General features: G+C 47.6%; 1 protein-coding gene and 1 pseudogene across 1 annotated transcript; both read right to left on the bottom strand.

Annotated features, from left to right (window-relative positions):
- Positions 1-215: 215 nt before the first annotated feature.
- On the bottom strand, positions 216-18058 carry LOC119300159 (protein app1-like). The gene is made up of 2 exons (XM_037577210.1): positions 17862-18058; positions 216-549 (listed from the first exon to the last, which is right to left on the bottom strand). Exons 1-2 carry the CDS (start codon positions 18014-18016, stop codon positions 216-218), a joined length of 489 nt encoding a protein of 162 aa, XP_037433107.1. The 5' UTR covers positions 18017-18058.
- A 2525-nt stretch (positions 18059-20583) lies between these two features.
- On the bottom strand, positions 20584-21236 carry LOC119298093 (annotated as a pseudogene).
- Between the last annotated feature and the right edge of the window lie 441 nt (positions 21237-21677).

Genomic DNA, 21677 nt, shown 5'->3' with positions numbered 1-21677 from the left:
ATAAATAACATGTAAATAAATTAAAATGTTACGTATATACTAGGACAAGAACACCCCTTTAATATCAACACACAATAACTAACGACTGAATTGAAATGTAAAGCAAACAATACGAAAACAAATACTTCACATGAGTAACAAAGTGATGTAGCCACTGGAACATGGGAGCGTGTGACCGTCGACATGGTGCATGCGTCACCATGCACGTGGCACTCCTAAGTTGATGGAGGTGGCACCAGGAATGGCATAGGCACGTTGACGGTCGGGATAGAAGGCATCGACAGCAGTGTCATCTTGGGCATGGAAGGAATGGCGGACATCGGCGGCATCATCACCTTAGGCACAACGACGGCGAGCATCGGTGCCATGGTCACCTTAGGCACGACGATGGCTGACATTGGGGGCATCGTCACCTTGGGCACCGCAGGAATAGCCGGCATGGGAGGCAGTGTCACCTGCGGCACGGTGGGCACAGTCAGCATAGGTGGCACAGTCAAGGCCGGCACCGTCGGCACAGCCGGCATCGGTGGTAGCGTCGGCATGGTCGGTGAGGGAGTCCTGGATTAGGGGGTGATACGTCTCCAACGTATCTATAATTTTTGATTGCTCCATGCTATATTATCTACTGTTTTGGACTATATTGGGCTTTATTTTCCACTTTTATATTATTTTTGGGACTAACCTATTAACCGGAGGCCCAGCCCAGAATTGTTGTTTTTTGCCTATTTCAGTGTTTCAAAGAAATGGAATATCAAACGGAGTCCAAACGGAATGAAACCTTCGGAAACGTGATTTTCTCACCGAACGTGATCCAGGAGACTTGGACCCTACGCCAAGGCATCAGAGAGGCGGTCACGAGGGTGGGGGCGCGCCCCTAGGGCACGCCCCTGCCTCGTGGGCCCCTCGGAGCTCCACCAACGTACTCCTTCCTCCTATATATACCTATGTACACCCAAACGAATAGATACGGAGCCAAAAACCTAATTCCACCGCCGCAACTTTCTGTATCCACGAGATCCCATATTGGGGCCTGTTCCGGAGCTCCGCCGGAGAGGGCCGTCATCATGGAGGGCTTCTACATCATCATAGCCTCTCCGATGAAGCGTGAGTAGTTTACCTCAGACCTTTGGGTCCATAGTTAGTAGCTAGATGGCTTCTTCTCTCTTTTTGGATCTCAATACAAAGTTCTCCCCCTCTCTTGTGGAGATCTATTCGATGTAATCTTCTTTTTGCGATGTGTTTGTTGAGACTGATGAATTGTGGGTTTATGATCAAGTCTATCTATGAATAATATTTGAATCTTCTCTGAATTCTTTTATGTATGATTGGTTATCTTTGCAAGTCTCTTCGAATTATCCGTTTTGTTTGGCCAACTAGATTGGTAGTTCTTGCCATGGGAAAGTGCTTAGCTTTGGGTTCGATCTTACGGTGTCCTTTCCCACTGACAGAAGGTGCAGCAAGGCACGTATTGCATCGTTGCCATCGAGGATAACAAGATGGGGTTTATTTCATATTGCATGAATTTATCTCTCTACATCATGTCATCTTGCTTAAGGCGTTACTCTGTTTTTAACTTAATACTCTAGATGCATGCTGGATAGCGGTCGATGAGTGGAGTAATACTAGTAGATGCAGAATCGTTTCGGTCTACTTGTCATAGACGTGATGCCTATATACATGATCATGCCTAGATATTCTCATAACTATGCTCGGTTCTGTCAATTGCTCAACAGTAATTTGTTCACCCACCGTAGAATACTTATGCTCTTGAGAGAAGCCACTAGTGAAACCTATGGCCCCCGGGTCTATTCTCATCATATCAATCTCCATCACTTTAATCTTGCTTTGCTTTTTTACTTTGCCTTTACTTTTTACTTTGCATCTTTATACCAAAAATATTATATCTATCAGATCTCACTCTCGTAAGTGACTGTGAAGGGATTGACAACCCCTAATCGCGTTGGTTGCGAGTAGCTATCGTTTTGTGCAGGTACGAGGGACTTGAGCGTGGCCTCCTACTGGATTGATACCTTGGTTCTCAAAAACTGAGGGAAATACTTATGCTACTCTGCTGCATCATCCCTTCCTCTTTGGGGAAATCCAATGCAAGCTCAAGAGGTAGCAAGAAGGATTTATGGCGCCGTTGCCGGGGAGTCTACGCAAAAAGTCAACATACCAAGTACCCATCACAATCCTTATCTCTCGCATTACATTATTTGCCATTTGCCTCTCGTTTTCATCTCCCCCACTTCACCCTTGCCGTTTTATTCGCCCTCTCTCTCTCTCTCTATCCTCCCTCTCTATTTGCCTCTTTTGCCCGTTTGCTCTTGTTTGCTCGTGTGCTAGTTTGTTTGCTTGTCGTCATGGTTAGTCTCATATCTTCTCTGTTGTCTCCCGAGAGTGAAGTTCTAAATTTTAAACAAAGGGGGGGGGATCTAAAAGATGCTTGGTATAGAATTTGCAATGCTCAAAATAGATCTACCAGGAAGCAATCTACCTTAGTTCTTCTCCGCAATTTTTATGTAGGTGTTAATCCTTGGTATAGATATATCCTCGATACCATTACCGGAGGGAACTTCTTGGGTAGCCATACTTTATGCTATGTTAGATTTATTTGGCTCACCACCTCTTTTGGTTAATGGAACCATGTTAACTTTGGAGCATGTTATGCAAAGACTTGAAATTATTGAAAATAAAGTTGCTACTATTGAATTAATTGAAAATCTAGATAAAAAGATCCACAATCAAATTACTCAATATGGATCTAAGGTAGGAATGACTTTGAAAAATATTAAGGACAAGGAACCCATAGTTAATGAGAAGATGAACTTAGATTCTACTAAAATTGATAAACTTGAGGGTATCATTACAAACTTGGGAACAGCTTTTTCTTCCATAAATAATACTCCAAGTCCTCCTACTAAAATTTCCAAGCTTATGTATGTTCCTAAAAATAAGGGTGAATCATCTAAGGAAACTGCAGATCTTAAATCTATAAGTATTCATCCCAATCTTTTTGATATCATTAAGGAACTAATTGCTACAAATGAATTTTTCGATCTTGTGCCTAAAAGTTTAATAATCACTAGAAAGAAAGAAATTCCTAAGGGAAATAGATGCCTCATCGAAGAACTGCCTACCAAAGATGGCAATACCTAAATCTATCCTCGCTTTTATGCCTAGCTAGGGGCGTTAAACAATAGCGCTTGTTGGGAGGCAACCCAGTTTTATTTTTATTCCTTTCTTTTTGCTCCTGCTTAGTAATAAATAAATTATTTAGCCTCTGTTTTGGTTGTTTTTTTGTGTTTAATTAGTGTTTGTGCCAAGTAGAACCGTTGGGAAGACTTGGGGAAAGTCTTGTTGAACTTGCTGTAAAAAACAGAAACTTTAGCGCTCACGATAACTGCTGTCATTTTTATTTGAAGAGTGCTATTTAGTTAATTATTTTTTAAGATGATTAATAGATAAATTCCTCACGTCCAGCAATTTATTTTAGAATTTTTGGGGTTCCAGATCTTGCGCTAGCTACAGATTACTACAGACTGTTCTGTTTTTGACAGATTCTGTTTTTCGTGTGTTGTTTGCTTATTTTGATGAATCTATGGCTAGTAAAATAGTTTATAATCCATAGAGAAGTTCGAATACAGTAGGTTTAACACCAATATAAATAAAGAATGAGTTAATTATAGTACCTTGAAGTGGTCTTTTGTTTTCTTTCGCTAACGGAGCTCACGAGTTTTCTACTTTAAGTTCTGTGTCGTGAAGTTTTCAAGTTTTGGGCGAATTCTTTTGATGGATTATGGAACAAGGAGTGGCAAGAGCCTAAGCTTGGGTATGCCCATCGAACCCCCAAGATAATCCAAGGACACCAAAAAGTCAAAGCTTGGGGATGCCCCGGAAGGCATCCCCTCTTTTGTCCACTTCCATCGGTAATTTACTTGGAGCTATATTTTTATTCACCAACATGATATGTGTTTTGCTTGGAGCGTCTTGTATTATTTGTGTCTTTGTCATTTAGTATGCCACAATCATCCTTGCTGTACACACCTTTTGAGAGAGCCATACATGAATTAAAGTTTGATAAAATACACTATGTGCTTCACTTATATCTTTTGAGCTATGTAGTTTTGCTCTATGTGCTTCACTTAGATCTTTTAGAGCACGGTGGTGGATTTGTTTTAAAGAAACTATTGATCTCTCATGCTTCACTTAAATTATTTTGAGAGTCTCTTAATAGCACGGTAATTTGCTTAATAATAATATGCTTGGTATTCAAGATTTGTGAAACTTTCTTTTGAGTGTGTTGAATACTAAGAAAAGATTGAAACATGATAATTGTTTTGAGATATGGAGGTGATAATATTAAAGTCATGCTAGTTGAGTAGTTGTGAATTTAAAGAATACTTGTGTTAAAGTTTGTGATTCCCGTAGCATGCACGTATGGTGAACCGTTATGTAATGAAGTCGGAGCATGATTTATTTATTGATTGTCTTCCTTATGAGTGGCGGTCAGGGACGAGCGATGGTATTTTCCTACCAATCTATCCCCCTAGGAGCATGCGCGTAATACTTTGCTTTGATAACTTCTAGATTTTTGCAATAAGTATATGAGTTCTTTATGACTAATGTTGAGTCCATGGATTATACGCACTCTCACCCTTCCACCTTTGCTAGCCTCTCTAATACCGCGCACCTTTCGCCAGTATCATACACCCACCATATACCTTCCTCAAAACAGCCACCATACCTACCTATCATGGCATTTCCATAGCCATTTCGAGATATATTGCCATGCAATTTTCCACCGTTCCGTTTATCATGATCACATTCATCATTGTCATATTGCATATCCCGGTACACCGCCGGATGCCTTCATATAGAGTCATATTTTGTTCTAAGTATCGAGTTGTAATTGTTGAGTTGTAAGAAAAATAAAAGTGTGATGATCATCATTATTAGAGCATTGTCCCAAGTGAGGAAAGAATGATGGAGACTATGATTCCCCCATAAGTCGGGATGAGACTCCGGATGAAAAATAAATAAAAGAGGCCAAAGAAGCCCAAATAGAAAAAAGAAGAGGCCATAAAAAAAGATAAAAGGCCCAAGTAAAAAAAATATAAATAAAAATAAAAAATGAGAGAAAAAGAGAGAAGGGACAATGTTACTATCCTTTTACCACACTTGTGCTTCAAAGTAGCACCATGATCTTCATAGTAGAGAGTCTCTCATGTTATCACTTTCATATACTAGTGGGAATTTTACATTATAGAACTTGGCTTGTATATTCCAATGATGGGCTTCCTCAAATTGCCCTAGGTCTTCATGAGCAAGCAAGTTGGATGCACACCCACTTAGTTTCCTTTTTGAGTTTTCATATACTTATAGCTCTAGTGCATCCGTTGCATGGCAATCCCTACTCACTCACATTGATATCTATTGATGGGCATCTCCATAGCCCATTGGTACGCCTAGTTGATGTGAGACTATCTTCTCCTTTTTGTCTTCTCCACAACCACCATTCTATTCCACCTATAGTGCTATATCCATGGCTCATGCTCATGTATTGCGTGAAGATTGAAAAAGTTTTGAAAAAGTTAGAGTATGACGCAATTGCTTGGCTTGTCATCGGGGTTGTGCATGATTTAAATACTTTGTGTGGTGAAGATAGAGCATAGCCAGACTATATGATTTTGTAGGGATAACTTTCTTTGGCCATGTTATTTTGAGAAGACATAATTGCTTTGTTAGTATGCTTGAAGTATTATTATTTTTATGTCAATATAAACTTTTGTATTGAATCTTTCGAATCTGAATATTCATATTACAATTAAGGAGATTTGCATTGAGATTATGCCAAGTAGCACTCCGCATCAAAAATTCTCTTTTTATCATTTTCCTACTCGAGGACAAGCAGGAACTAAGCTTGGGGATGCCTGATACGTCTCCAACGTATCTATAATTTTTGATTGCTCCATGCTATATTATCTACTGTTTTGGACTACATTGGGCTTTATTTTCCACTTTTATATTATTTTTGGGACTAACCTATTAACCGGAGGCCCAGCCCAGAATTGCTGTTTTTTTGCCTATTTCAGTGTTTCGAAGAAACGGAATATCAAACGGAGTCCAAACGGAATGAAACCTTCGGAAACGTGATTTTTCTCACCGAACATGATCCAGGAGACTTGGACCCTATGCCAAGGCATCAGAGAGGCGGTCACGAGGGTGGGGGCGCCCCCCTAGGGCGCGCCCCCTGCCTCGTGGGCCCCTCGGAGTTCCACCGACATACTCCTTCCTCCTATATATACCTACGTACACCCAGACGAACAGATACGGAGCCAAAAACCTAATTCCACCGCCGCAACTTTCTGTATCCACAAGATCCCATCGTGGGGCCTGTTCCGGAGCTCCGCCGGAGAGGGCCGTCATCACGGAGGGCTTCTACATCATCATAGCCTCTCCGATGAAGTGTGAGTAGTTTACCTCAGACCTTCGGGTCCATAATTAGTAGCTAGATGGCTTCTTCTCTCTTTTTGGATCTCAATACAAAGTTCTCCCCTGCTCTTGTGGAGATCTATACGATGTAATCTTCTTTTTGCGGTGTGTTTGTTGAGACCGATGAATTGTGGGTTTATAATCAAGTCTATCTATGAATAATATTTGAATCTTCTCTGAATTCTTTTATGTATGATTGGTTATCTTTGCATGTCTCTTCGAATTATCCGTTTGGTTTGGCCAACTAGATTGGTAGTTCTTGCCATGGGAGAAGTGCTTAGCTTTGGGTTCGATCTTGCGGTGTCCTTTCCCAGTGACAGAAGGGGCAGCAAGGCATGTATTGCATCATTGCCATCGAGGATAACAAGATGGGGTTTATTTCATATAGCATGAATTCATCTCTCTACATCATGTCATCTTGCTTAAGGCGTTACTCTGTTTTAAACTTAATACTCTAGATGCATGCTGGATAGCGGTCGATGAGTGGAGTAATAGTAGTAGATGCAGAATCGTTTCGGTCTACTTGTCATGGACGTGATGCCTATATACATGATCATGCCTAGATATTCTCATAACTATGCTCAATTCTGTCAATTGCTCAACAGTAATCTGTTTACCCACTGTAGAATACTTATGCTCTTGAGAGAAGCCACTAGTGAAACCTATGGCCCCCGGGTCTATTCTCATCATATCAATCTCCATCACTTTAATCTTGCTTTGCTTTTTACTTTGCCTTTACTTTTTTACTTTGCATCTTTATACCAAAAATATCAAAAATATTATATCTATCAGATCTCACTCTCGTAAGTGACCGTGAAGGGATTGACAACCCCTAATCGCGTTGGTTGCGAGTAGCTATCGTTTTGTGCAGGTACGAGGGACTTGAGCGTGGCCTCCTACTGGATTGATACCTTGGTTCTCAAAAACTGAGGGAAATACTTACGCTACTCTGCTGCATCATCCCTTCCTCTTCGGGGAAAACCAACGCAAGCTCAAGAGGTAGCAGGGGGTATCCGGACAGCCGGACTATATCCTTTGGCCGGACTGTTGGACTATGAAGATACAAGATTGAAGACTTCGTCTCGTGTCCGGATGCGACTCTCCTTGGCGTGGAAGGTAAGCTTGGCAGTACGGATATGTAGATCTCCTTCCTTGTAACCGACTCTGTGTAACCCTATCCCCCTCCGGTGTCTATATAAACCGGAGGGTTTAGTCTGTAGGACCAACAACAATAATCATACCATAGGCTAGCTTCTAGGGTTTAGCCTCTTCGATCTCGTGGTAGATCAACTCTTGTACTACTCATATTATCAAGAACAATCAAGAAGGACGTAGGCTATTACCTCCATCAAGAGGGCCCGAACCTAGGTAACATCGTGTCCCCCGCCTCCTGTTACCATCCGCCTAGACGCATAGTTCAGGACCCCCTACCCGAGATCCACCGGTTTTGACACCGACATTGGTGCTTTCATTGAGAGTTCCTCTGTGTCGTCATCGTTAGGATTGATGGCTCCTTCAATCATCGATAGCGATGCAGTCCAGGGTGAGACTTTTCTCCCCGGACAGATCTTTGTATTCGGCGGCTTCGCACTGCGGGCCAACTCGCTTGGCCATCTGGAGCAGATCGAGAGCTACGCCCCTGTCCATCAGGTCAGATTTGGAAACTTGAACTACACATCCGACATCCACGGAGACTTGATCTTCGACGGATTCGAGCCCTTGCCGAGTGCACCGCACGGTCATGATGAGCATGATTTAGCTCTACCATCGGACAGTGTTCGGGAGATCGCACCAGCGACTGCTCCGACCCTCAATTCAGAGCTAGTTGCGCCATCCAAGGACGGGTGGACAGACCCCACCATGGAGGCCGCATCATCAGCGGCAATCGAGCCAAATACCGACCCTACCCCTCACGGGAGCCGTGACACCGAACTGTCGAATTCTTCCCCGGCCACGGACTCCGAACCGCCTGCGCCCGTGCCTATCGAATCCAAATGGGTGCCGGTCAGGGAGTTCACCTCCGCAGATATCTTTCAGCACTCGCCCTTTGGCGACATACTGAACTCATTAAGGTCTCTCTCCTTGTCAGGATAGTCCTGGCCGAACTATGGCCAGCCAGATCAGGATGCGGACGACGAAGAAATTCGCCGCCCACCCACCACCCACTTAGTAGCCACTGTCGATGATTTGACCGACATGCTCGCCTTTGACTCCGAAGACATCGACGGTATGGACGACGATGCAGGAGACGAACAGGAGCCACTGCCCACAGGGCACTGGACGCCCACTTCATCATATGATGTATACATGGTGGATACATCCAAAGAAAACGACGACGAGGAACAGAAGGACGCAGCGAAGGATCATTCCCTCGAGAAGCAGTCAAAGCGGTGGCGTAAGCGCCGCTCCAAATCCCGCCTCGGCAGAAACAGCGATCATATAGACTCAGCGATAGAGCAGGGTGAGTCAGCGGACGACAAACACGGCATTGAACCACCGTCCGACCACAGCAACACGGAGAATCAAACCGAACAACCCGACTCCGGCAGAGATAACAGTCCGGATGACATCACACCGGACAGGCACCCGGTGCAACAGAATACCCATCAAAGGCTTGTTGCCACTGCGACGAGTCTGAAAAAGCAGAAGCAAAGGCTCAGGGCTGCACAAGACACACTCATAATTAGATGGAGTGAAGTACTCAACACTGTAGTAAAGTACGGCGGTAGTCGCCACACAAAGAGCTACGAAGCGAAAGCTGCTACCTGAATTCGATGAGGAGGCCTTAGATCCCCCGCAATCAAAAAACAAAACAGCCATCCGGTCAGATAGACGACCTCGTGGCCAATATAGAGCGGCAAACGACGCCGCACACAAGCCAGTACGTGATCCACGTGAAGGCTCGCATCAAAAGGACGGCACAACCAGATCCATCTACGGGCCAAGCAAGCGCGCTCCAGCACGCAATGCAACACAACAAAAAGCCGAACACCACGGTACACCCAAATACAAGGGTGCTGCACACCCCCTATGTTTCACCGATGAGGTGCTGGACCATGACTTTCCAGAGGGATTCAAACCCGTAAACATAGAGGCGTAGGACGGAACGACAGACCCTGGGGTCTGGATTGAGGACTACATCCTCCATATCCACATAGCTCGAGGAGACGATCTCCACGCCATCAAGTACTTACCCCTCAAGCTCAAAGGGCCATCTCGGCACTGGCTTAAAAGCCTCCCCGAAAACTCCATTGGAAGCTGGGAAGAGCTCGAAGACGCTTTTCGGGCAAATTTTCAAGGGACATATGTCTGACCACCGGATGCAGATGATTTAAGTCATATAACTCAACAGCTCGGAGAGTCAGCCCGAAAGCTTTGGAACATGTTTCTCACTAAAAAGAACCAAATAGTCGACTGTCCGAACGCTGAAGCCTTAGCAGCTTTCAAGCACAACGTTCGAGATGAATGGCTTGCCAGACACCTCGGCCAACAAAAGTCGAGAACAATGGCAGCATTAACAAGCCTCATGACCCGCTTTTGCGCGGGCAAGGACAGCTGGTTAGCCCGATGCAGCACCAGCGACCCAAGTACATCCGAAGTCAGGGACGGAAACGGGAAGCCACGATGCAGCAAAAACAAGTGCCAGAATAAAGAAGACAACCCGAAGAGCATGGCGGTAAACGCCGGATTCAGAAGCTCTCGGCCAGGTCAGCAAAAGCTGCCCTCCAAAGGCAACAGAGACGAACTGTCCAGCCTGAACAAGATTCTGGACAAACTATGTCAGATCCACAACACCCCCGATAAACCGAGAATGTTGGGTCTTCAAGCAGTCCGGCAAACTCAACGCCGAACACAAGGGGCAGGATACACCAAGCGAAGACGAGGACGAGCCTCGCAAGCAAAGCACTGGGGAACAGAAGAAATTCCCACCAGAAGTCAAAACAGTAAACGTGTTACACGTGATGAAGGGGAGAAACAAAGCGGCACTCCTAGAGACAAATGGCCCAGGGCCTATCACCGCAGAGTTCTGCCACTGGTCGTCCAAACCAATCACCTTTGACCATCAGGATTACTCGGCAAGTATCCGGCATGCATGATAGGCTGCCTTGGTGTTAGACCCGATAATTGACGGATACCACTTCACACGAGTCCTGATGGACGGCGGCAGTAGTTTAAACCTGATATATCAGGACACAGTCGCAAAATGGGGATAGACCCAAAAAAAATCAGCCATAGCAATACTACCTTTAAAGGAGTAACGCCAGGCCCAGAAGCCCATTGTACGGGCTCCCTGCTACTAGAGGTTATATTCAGCTTTCCCGATAACTTCCGCAACGAAAAGTTAACCTTCCACATTGCTCCGTTCCAAACTAGCTATCAAGCACTACTCGGACGCGAAGCTTTCGATCGCATTAATGCAATACTGCATTACGCTTCTCTCATGCTTAAGATGCCCGGTCCACGTGGCATCATTACAGTAAATGGAAATATTGAGCGCTCCTTGCGCGCGAAAGACCGTGCGACTGCCTTGGCAGCCGCACACTAGACGGCCTCACCAACTAGAGCATCTGACATGTCGTTAAGACCACTGACACGGTTAGACGAGTCTGGTGTAGCTATATATAATTGATACAGGTTTGATGGCTATACCCCTATAACAATACAAGGGGCTCAACGTGTGTAAACAAGTGACAATTAGGCTCAACTTTACTCATCTTGAACTGTACATGGTTTATTTAGTATAACCTACCTTTTGCAAAACAACTTTTCAGCTAAGCTCCTCTCTTTTACAGATGACCATCGTGCTACACCCGTCCAGGATACGGCACAACGGAGACACAGGCGCAGACGTGCAGCAGGGACCCGTTCCAAGGATTCTTTTTAGATTAAGACCCTGCGTAAACCTTTTTTACCGTCTCTTGTTGATACACATTCCCCAGATTCTCAATACAACTGAGAAGGATGCTGGCGTATTGGCATATGGCCACGTCAGATATTGCACGTACCTGGACACCAGGGGCTTATTACAAAGGGCACTGTTTAGCCCAGTTTACATCATAAAGACCGAATACCTTAGGGAGTGTTCGGCGGCGCGAGTTTGGCCTTATATGCATCAGCTCTGAATCATGTCTTTGGTCAAATGTTGGGTTTGCCCGGCTCCTGTGTTTTGCTGCCTTAGGGCAGCACTAGGAGAACTACTGCGATTGTGCCCTGGTTCATCCGGACGAGCACCTCAGTAGAGAAAGCCAAAAACTGACTATCATGATATAGCGTGAGACTGGTCAACCACTCGATGACCTAGCGGAATCTTCGGGATTCCTCGGCCTTAACGAAGGGTCGTTTCCCGGCCAGGCATGTACGCGCCCCGAATTCGGATGAGCGTAGAGCCACCAGGGGCTATATAGTAGCCCCACTATCAAACTTCTCTGGCTAAGTGAAAGTGTTAAAGCATTATAGTCCGATTGCCTAGTTCGCTGCGCTATCATCTCCTTAATGGACCAAGACGTTGGATCAAGTGTGAACATGCATCTTCTGCGAGCACTCCCGCATTATATGCGTGGGGGCTGAAGCTGACGACTGCCATCTTTCAGGTCATATACATATATACATAAACGGCCGCACATGATGCATCATAGTACTTTCGGGCAAAAGTATAAAAACAGCCTTGATAAACTCAATAAAACATTGTTTTTCAATGGGAATTCATGTCATTAGAACATAATATTCTTCGAGCACTGCGCTTATATCGAACGAGCGCCCTCAAGAACTTCTCGAAAGTAGTGCTCGGCAGGTACTCGGCTCTCGTCCGAATCTTGGGCTGCAATGGCGGTGGCCTCCATCTCCGCCCAGTATGTCTTCACACGGGCAAGGGCCATCCGCGCACCCTCTACACACACCGACCTCTTCATCGCCTTGATGTGCGGCACCGCACCAAGGAACTGTTGCACCAAACTAAAATAACTATTCGGCTTTGGCCTTTCTGGCCACAGATGATCCACAACAGACCTCATGGCGAGTCCGGATAATCTATTCAGCTCGGCCCATTCGTCCAACCGATTAGTCAATGGAAGCAGACGCTCTGGAATGTTAAATTGTGACCAGAACAGATTTTGCACTTCACGATCTTTTTGATCTCGGAAGTATTCGGCCGCATCGGCAGCACTCGCCGCTAAGTCCAGATATGCGTCCGCAGAACTCCACAGCCGGTCCAAAGGGGTGTTGGGGAACGTAGCAGAATTTTAAAATTTTCTACGCATCACTAAGATCAATCTATGGAGTCATCTAGCAACGAGGGAGAGAGGAGTGCATCTATATACCCTTGTAGATCGCGCGCGGAAGCGTTCAAGAGAACGGGGTTGATGGAGTCGTACTCGTCGTGATCCAAATCACCGATGACCTAGCGCCGAACGGACGGCACCTCCGCGTTCAACACACGTACGGTTGGGAAGACGTCTCCTCCAACTTGATCCAGCAAGGGGGAAGGAGAAGTTGATGAAGATCCAGCAGCACGACGGCGTGGTGGTGGAAGCAACGGTGATCTCGGCAGGGCTTCGCCAAACTCAGGGAGATGGAGGAGTGTCACGGGAGGGAGAGGGAGGCGCCAGGGGCTAGGGTGCGGCTGCCCTCCCTCCCCCCACTATATATAGGACCCCTAGGGGGGCGCCGGCCCTAGGAGATTGAATCTCCAAGGGGGGGGGCAGTGGCCAAGGGGGGTGGAGTGCCCCCCAAGCCAAGTGGGGCGCCCCCCACCCCTAGGGTTTCCAACCCTAGGCGCAGGGGGAGGCCCATGGGGGGCGCACCAGCCCACTAGGGGCTGGTTCCCCTCCCACTTCAGCCCATGGGGCCCTCCGGGATAGGTGGCCCCACCCGGTGGACCCCCGGGACCCTTCCAATGGTCCCGGTACAATACCGATTACCCCCGAAACTTTCCCGATGGCCGAAACTTGACTTCCTATATATAAATCTTCACCTCCGGACCATTCCAGAACTCCTCATGACGTCCAGGATCTCATCCGGGACTCCGAACAACTTTCGGGTTACTGTATACTAATATCTCAACAACCCTAGCGTCACCGAACCTTATGTGTGTAGACCCTACGGGTTCGGGAGACACGCAGACATGACCGAGACGACTCTCCGGTCAATAACCAACAGCGGGATCTGGATACCCATGTTGGCTCCCACATGCTCCTCGATGATCTCATCAGATGAACTACGATATCGAGGATTCAATCAATGCCGTATACAATTCCCTTTGTCAATCGGTACGTTACTTGCCCGAGACTCGATCGTCGGTATCCCAATACCTTGTTCAATCTCGTTACCGGCAAGTCACTTTACTCGTACCGTAATGCATGATCCCGTGATCAACCACTTGGTCACATTGAGCTCATCATGATGATGCATTACCGAGTGGGCCCAGAGATACCTCTTCGTCATACGGAGTGACAAATCCCAGTCTCGATTCGTGCCAACCCAACAGACACTTTCGGAGATACCCGTAGTGTACCTTTACAGTCACCCAGTTACGTTGTGACGTTTGTCACACCCAAAGCACTCCTACGGTATCCGGGAGTTGCACAATCTCATGGTCCAAGGAAATGATACTTGACATTCGGAAAAGCTATAGCAAACGAACTACACGATCTTTGAGCTATGCTTAGGATTGGGTCTTGTCCATCACATCATTCTCCTAATGATGTGATCCCGTTATCAATGACATCCAATGTCCATAGTCAGGAAACCATGACTATCTTTTGCTCAACGAGCTAGTCAACTAGAGGCTCACTAGGGACGTGTTGTGGTCTATGTATTCACACATGTATTACGATTTCCGGATAACACAATTATAGCATGAACTATAGACAATTATCATGAACAAAGAAATATAATAATAACCATTTTATTATTGCCTCTAGGGCATATTTCCAACAAGGGGCGTACCGAGGATCTCCAAACTTCATCCGCAGCATAAAGGGCTTCCCAGCCGCAATATCCCCGGCTTGACGCAGCTCCTCCTTCATCGCTCTCATTGCAGAGCAGGTGTCTTTGGTCGCCATCGTGGCCTTCTCCAGGTCTGTCCTCTTCGCTCGATCTTCCTTTTCAAGAAGCTCATAACGGTTAGCGGCGTTCTTCAATTCCACAGCCATCCTGGCTATTTCCTCCTTGCTTTGGCAATGAGCAGCCTGTTCGGCTTTCAGCTCGTCGATTGCCTTTAGGGCAGCCGCGTCGCTTTTCCTGGCTTGTTCTTTGGCTCGGGCAAGTTCTGCCCGAAGGTTCTCCACGGCCGCAGCTTCATCTGCATTCACACACATGTTATAGATACTGGCATCATGCTCCTCTTCCCATGTGTCACCAGAGGAATCACATACCCTGTGCCTCGTCAAGCCGCTTGTTGACAAGTATGATGTCGGCGTCTGCCACGTCAAGCTGCTGCTTTAGCTCGGCAAACTCATCAGTCTGGCTGGCCACCGGACCCTTCGCCACCTGCATATTAAGGCGGCACGATTATTCCTGGGACTATGATCCTCTGTGCGTTGTCGTCTTCGACAGCACCCAGAGTCTCAGGGGCTACTATCTACACAAGGCACATCTAAAAATGTGCGGTACCGTCAAAAATGTACATCATTTCGCGTACCTCAAAACCCGTCAGTAGACTCATAAAGGCTTCATGCAACCCGCTTTCGGCGGACGAAATCCTTTCAATCACCGTACCCATCAACATGCGGTGCTCTACTGAGATAGCCCCTTGCTCTAGCAGATCCCTCAGTACGTCCGACCGTACACCATAATGCGCTGGACTCTTTCGATTGCCCTCTTCAGGAGCCGGATACTGAGGACTTCGGGTGGCCATAGGATTACCTTCTGGCCTTGCCGAATCAGGAAAAACCCTCCGCGACGACACCTCGGGGTCGCCCGCCTCTTGAGGCGGTATGGCAGGGGGAGGCGTTTCGCTCTCCATCATCTCTGGAAGAAGATCCCCTGAAGATGAGCTCTGCTGAGAAGGGCTAAGATCCGAACTTTAAGATAAATGCTTCGGTTATTTTCCTCAGAAGTAAGGCGAGATATTTTCATTATTAAGTACCCTTTTACTTACAGCTCGGTGGAGGGATGATCCCCTTGAGGGCATAGTGCGGCCGGGATATCCCCCAGGGCAGGACCCTCTGGCGAAGATTTCTTCCCCCGTTTGGAGAACGTGGTCTCCGGGTCCTCAGAGGCGTTCCTCTTCCTTCCCTGGGGAGAGGAAGTTTCAGTTCCTCCTCCCCTGTTAACCTCCTTCGCGGAGGCGCTAGCCTCCTTGTCCCCCCCTTTATCTTCTCCTGAGGGCGCTTGATAAGGCACGATCTCCAGCATCCTGGTTAGCACGGGATTTGGTGATGTCTCAGGGAGGGGGCCCGGACACCTGATCAACTTTGCCTTCGCTATCCAATCCTGGTCAAAGAGCGGCTTTTTAGGGCGACGTTGCGATAAACAAACGGATAGTGTGTTCAGATGCGGGGCTACTTACTTGGGTATCCGGGCGATTGCAGCTCAGACCTGCATCCTCAGTGATGTCCGTACATATTATTTGTGGTCCGAAGAACAATTTGTACATCTCCTCGGGCGTCATGCCAAGGAAGTGTTGAATAGCTCGCGATCCTTCCGGGTTGAATTCCCACATGCGAAGGGGCCGGCATTTGCAAGGCTGGACTCGTCGAACTAGCATAACTTGCACTACCATAACCGTACTGAAATCTCTCTCAAAGAGATCTCGGATACGGCCTTGCAGTATTGGCACGTCCTTGGCTGGACCCCAGCTCAGCCCCCTGCTGATCCATGACGTCAGTTGTGGTGGGGGGCCTGAGCGAAAGGTGGGGGCAGCTACCCACTTGGCACTTCGGGGAGCTGTGATGTAGAACCACTCCCGCTGCCACAATCCGGACACCTCTGGCAAGCTACCCTCAGGCCATGGAGCGTCAGCAATTTTTCTTATTAAAGCACCTCCGCACGCTGCGTGCTGCCCATCGATCATCTTCGGCTTCACATCGAAGGTCTTGAGCTACAGGCCGAAGTGAGGGGTAATGCGGAGGAAGGCCTCACATACGAAAATAAATGACGAAATGTGAAGAAGGGAATCCGGGGCCAGATCATGAAAATCTAGCTCATAATAGAACATAAGACCCCTAACAAAGGGATCCAGAGCGAGGCCTAGTCCTCGGAGGAAGTGGGAGACGGACACGACGCTCTCGTTGGGTTCGGGAGTAGGGACGACCTGCCCTCGGGCGGGCAGCCGATGCGAAAGTTCGGCGGTCAGATATCTGGCCTCTCTCAACCTCTTGATGTCCTCCTCCGTGACGGAGGAAGGCATCCACCGACCTTGAAGGTTGGATCCGGACATAGTTGAAGGTCCGAAATACCTGACCTGAGTTTTGGGTGTTAAAACTCGAGGCGGGGGAGGGATTTGATTGAGCACGAGAGGGAAAAAAGAAAAAGCCTTGTCCTCCTCCTCATGGCCGTTTGGGACTTGCCTAAGATCTAGGAGTCCTACCAATAGGCACGGTTGGGTTACCCACGTCCGTATTGATGAGAATCCCGCAATAAAGGGGACACGATCTCTGCTTCGACAAGACGTGCCAAAGAAACCGCCTCGCCCAACACGCTGAGATTGGTTATGAAAAACGATTCGAATAAAGACCTGGCTGTGGTGTGATGTCACACTACGGGGTACGTCAGCATATTAGATTTATGAAAATATTATTCTCTCTACAGTGGTATGTGGAACTTGTTTTGCAGAGCCGGACATGATCCTCGTGTTCAAAATCTTCTATGAAGTATTCGGAGGAGGAACCCGCTTACAATGCCGAAGACAATCTGTGCGCCGGACACATCGTCATTGAAGCCTGGTTCAGGGGCTACTGAGGGAGTCCTGGATTAGGGGGTAGCTTGACAGCCGGACTATATCCTTTAGCCGGACTGTTGGACTATGAAGATACAAGATTGAAGACTTCGCCCCGTGTCCGGATGGGACTCTCCTTGGCGTGGAAGGCAAGCTTGGCAGTACGGATTTGTAGATCTCCTTCCTTGTAACCGACTCTGTGTAACCCTAGCCCCCTCCAGTGTCTATATAAACCGGAGGGTTTAGTCTGTAGGACCAACAACAACAATCATACCATAGGCTAGCTTTTAGGGTTTAGCCTCTTCGATCTCGTGGTAGATCAACTCTTGTATTACTCATATTATCAAGAACAATCAAGCAGGACGTAGGTTATTACCTCCATCAAGAGAGCCCGAACATGGGTAAATATCGTGTCCCCCGCCTCCTGTTATCATCTGCCTAGACGCACAGTTCGAGACCCCCTACCCGAAATCCGCCGGTTTTGACACAGACAGTCGGCATGGCCGGGAGGCCAGGGACAGCTGCCGCAGCGGGTGGGGCAGCCACCGGGGTGGTGTCAGCCAAGTGGCGAGCGGCATGGCACGTCGTGCTCGTGAGGAGCGTGCATGCCATGATCATGGCCAGGAATCTCGTGGTGGAGGCCATGGCTAGCTCCTAGCTAGAGTTTCTCTCAGATGGTTTACTGCGAAGGGACTGCGAGATGTCTCTGATATGTTGGGATGCAAGGACAGGGGTCGATGCCTGGAACTTATAGCCCAGGTGATGGATGGCCTAATTGATTAGATTGGTTGTTGGCCAGACTCGCCATGGTAGGCAACACAACTTTCTCCGGAACCATAGTTGGTAACCATAACGTATTCCCTCCATTCTAAAATATAGTGCGTCCGCGTTTCCTGAGGTCCAACTTTGACCATAAATTTAATTAACGAGACTAACTGCGGCGGGAGAAAAAATTATATAATTGAAAACTTATTTTGAATACGAATTCACTGATATAATTTTTGCTCCCGCCGCAATCGGTCTTGATAGTTAAATTAACGGTCAAAGTTGGAGCACGGGGATAGAGAAAGCACTACATTGTGGAATGGAGGGAGTATTACGTTAGTCAGAAGTGACAAGATGTTTACATGATCGAGCAGGAAATTAGTTGTAGCGGTCGATCGACGTGGATGCGATGGATGCATGTATGCCTCAAATTTCTGTGTTTAGGTGAGGAGCTGGTGCTGCACTCTTTCTTCATGATAAACAAGTATTTCAAACACAGGGGATGTGTGCCCACCCCATTGTGAAATCGAATAAGAAAGGGCGTGGCAACAGCCTGATTGATTTTGAATAGTTAATCCGTGGTAAACTTCAAATATTCAGTGAATATCGTTAACAAATTTCAGTGGCATTCGTGTTATAATTACATGGTGCTCGGTAAATCGACACGTGCCTCGGATTTTTCTAGCACATGGCTTTTAGAGTGGGTTGTTTGTGTAGTCTTTAAGGCCGACATGGGCGTTTTGATGTAGAGATGATGATTACATGACATTTCAATGTTGTTTCGTTCTTATTCCTTCATGTTCATCCGTTCAACTTCTTAAGTCAGTTGTAATGTGAACTTAACTTTTTGCGAAGTGCATTTACGATGGTATGAGCTCCTGTGACAACCTCAACTATTTGAGTGGGAAAAAAGGGAGGAAATTGGTGGCCAACATCTGAGTGTTTTGTGGATGGCCCTGGCGGAAACATGCTTGGGCAATTGGGCTAGGCAGGCAAGGAGAAACACCGCCATGATGTTGTTCGTGCTCGGTCATCCAACACTATCCATCAATTATTCACCCCTTTGTCCAATGGAGAGAGTAAAAAATGAGTTTATGATGGCGTTGGAATCGCCTTACGTACATATGCTAAGTTGGCGGTGTTTGGGAACACGTCCGGACACGCCTATACAACCCCTGATTTGGGAATATACTAGGGGATTTTGGACGTCCAGTTAAGTTCACATGCAAACAAAGGATATCGTTGGAGGTATAAAAGTGTCCGGACCGTCAAGTTCGGACATATAAGGGCAAATTAGGGGATAGCGTTGGAGATGCCCTGATTGACACTAGTGTCTTGTGTTAAAAAACTTCTTCTTTTGTAGCTCTCAAATGTTTGATCGTAAATAAAAGAAGCAGCCTTTATACGCTTGTGACGTGCCTACATCAAGATCTCAACATCAGTCAGTTTCAAGAACAGTGCTACACTTATAGGCAATTTCTACGGATTGTGCTTACGGGCGCCATCATGGCCTCACGTCGCTAGCGGAGATTAAACGGCTGGTCCCCATATTCCTCCACTGAGCCGCGACTTGACTCCACGTCCGTCCGTAGGCTCCTTCCGTAGCAAATTATCCATAAGTAAAGCATTACTGCACTAACAAGAACAATGCTACACTTGCAGGCAATTTCTACGGATTGTGCTTACGGACGCCATCATGGCCTCACGTATACCTGGTCATTCCTCGGGCCGGGCTGGGCTTCGGGCCGAGCCAATCAAAGCCCGACGCAAAAAACCCAGGCCCGAGCCCGGCCCAGCCCGGCCGCCGAGCCTAAAAACCGGGCCCAAGCCCGGACCATCACACTAAAAGCCCATCGGGCCTCAGGCCACGGGCCGGGCCTCTTCTTTAAATAGCGAAATCAACGGGCCCGGGCCTGGCCCGGCCCGAGCTTCGGGCTCAAAACCTAGGCCCGAGCCTGGCCCATGGACAAGGTCGGGACGGGCCGGGTCGGGCTTTTTCGGGCCGGGTCAGGTCGGGCCGACCGGGCCGAGCTGCCCATGGCCAGGTATAGCCTCACGTGGCTAGCGGAGATCGAAACGGCTGGTCTCCATATTCCTCCACCGAGCCACAACTTGACTCCACATCCGTCCGTAGGATTCTTCCGTAGCAAATTATCCGTAAGTAGAGCATTATTGGACTAACAACAGTACAAACGGCGAAGGTTTTTCAAAATGAACAAGGTCATTGACAACAATGGTAGGTAGGGTTCCGGCGACATAAAGCGGTGCCGAACGGAAGTTTAGTTGAGGAGACCAGACGAAGCTTTGGTTACTCATTTTGAATCTGTCAAAAGGAGTGTGCTTGTTCGACTAATCAGTTAAGTGAAAAGGCTGACAAAATCATCACAGAAAATATGAAACTTTTGTAATTGGTAAACAATTTAATACAGACAATTGGACGACCCCTCAACATACAATGACACGTAAACAAAACGTAGGATCTTTTGCTACATCACGTTTAAAACACCGAGCATGCATCTAAAAAAATGTACGTCGTGACCACGGAGTGACCTGGCTCCACTCTCACATAGGGCCAGAGCACCGCCGGGTGGGCGCGCCTACGCCGACGGGGGTGGCGCCGCAAACGGCATAGACACGTTCACGTTCGGGACGAATGGCAAGGGCGTCAGCGTCACCTTGGGCACGACAAATGCGGGCATCGGCGCCATCGTCACTGTGGGGAGGGTGACCTTGGGCATCGGCGGTAGCACCGCCTTAGGCACGATGATGGCCGGCATGGGCGGCAGGGTCACCTACGGCACGGTGGGGAGGGTGACCGACGGCATGGGTGGCATCAGGGGGTAACCGTGTCCGCGGGCAAGGTCGGCACGGCCGGCAGTCCAGGGACGGCACTAGCAGCCGGAGCGGCAGCCGCCGGGGTCGTGTCGGCCAGGTTGCGGGCAGCGTCGCACGTGCTGCCGGCGAGAAGGAGCACGCACGCCATGATCATGGCCAACATGCTCGCGTTGGAAGCCATGACTAGGGCTAGCTAGGACCTGCTAGGTACTCCTAGACAGTTACAGAGAGTTTTTTCTCGTGCGTGGGAGGTGATTGCAAGATGCTTCTTCTGCTCTGCTGCGATGTATGGACATGGGTCAATGCGTGCCAATTTATATAGAGCTCAAAGCGCGAACGTGATTAGGTTGGTTGTTGGCTAGATTGAGAAAGTTTTTACGTGCTTTGTCAATTCAAAAATGGAAGAGCTTCGCATGGCGATAGCTACAAGTTTCTGTATTCAGGTGAGAAGGGGGAGCTGGCCGGCGCTGGATCTGCTCAACCGTCTTGATTATTCGTCCCATCATTTCTCAACTGGCTGTCTGGCTCAGTCACACATTCTCGGGAAGGTGCACTGACTGTCTTGGTCTATCTTCAAAATACAGTGCCATTTCTTCATGGTAGGGGGGCATCTCTGGTCTGTCTTGATCGTATCCTCCGTAGCTGCTGCCTGGACTGTATAGGTAACCTCACCGTTTTGACTCGGTTCTTTTTTTAATTTTTATTT

The sequence above is a fragment of the Triticum dicoccoides genome, chromosome 5A (genome assembly GCF_002162155.2).
Source record: "Triticum dicoccoides isolate Atlit2015 ecotype Zavitan chromosome 5A, WEW_v2.0, whole genome shotgun sequence".
Classification (NCBI taxonomy): domain Eukaryota; kingdom Viridiplantae; phylum Streptophyta; class Magnoliopsida; order Poales; family Poaceae; genus Triticum; species Triticum dicoccoides.
Note: the sequence above shows the minus strand (reverse complement) of the source record. Positions and strands in the feature narration are given on the sequence as shown.

Excerpts from the sequence above, each read along its gene's own strand:
- LOC119300159 (XM_037577210.1), bottom strand. The coding sequence starts at position 18,016 with ATGGCCTCCACCACGAGATTCCTGGCCATGATCATGGCATGCACGCTC. Across the intron at positions 550-17,861 it reads CTCCCGGCCATGCCGACTGT|ACCGACCATGCCGACGCTAC; the intron begins CTGTGTCAAAAC and ends CAGGACTCCCTC.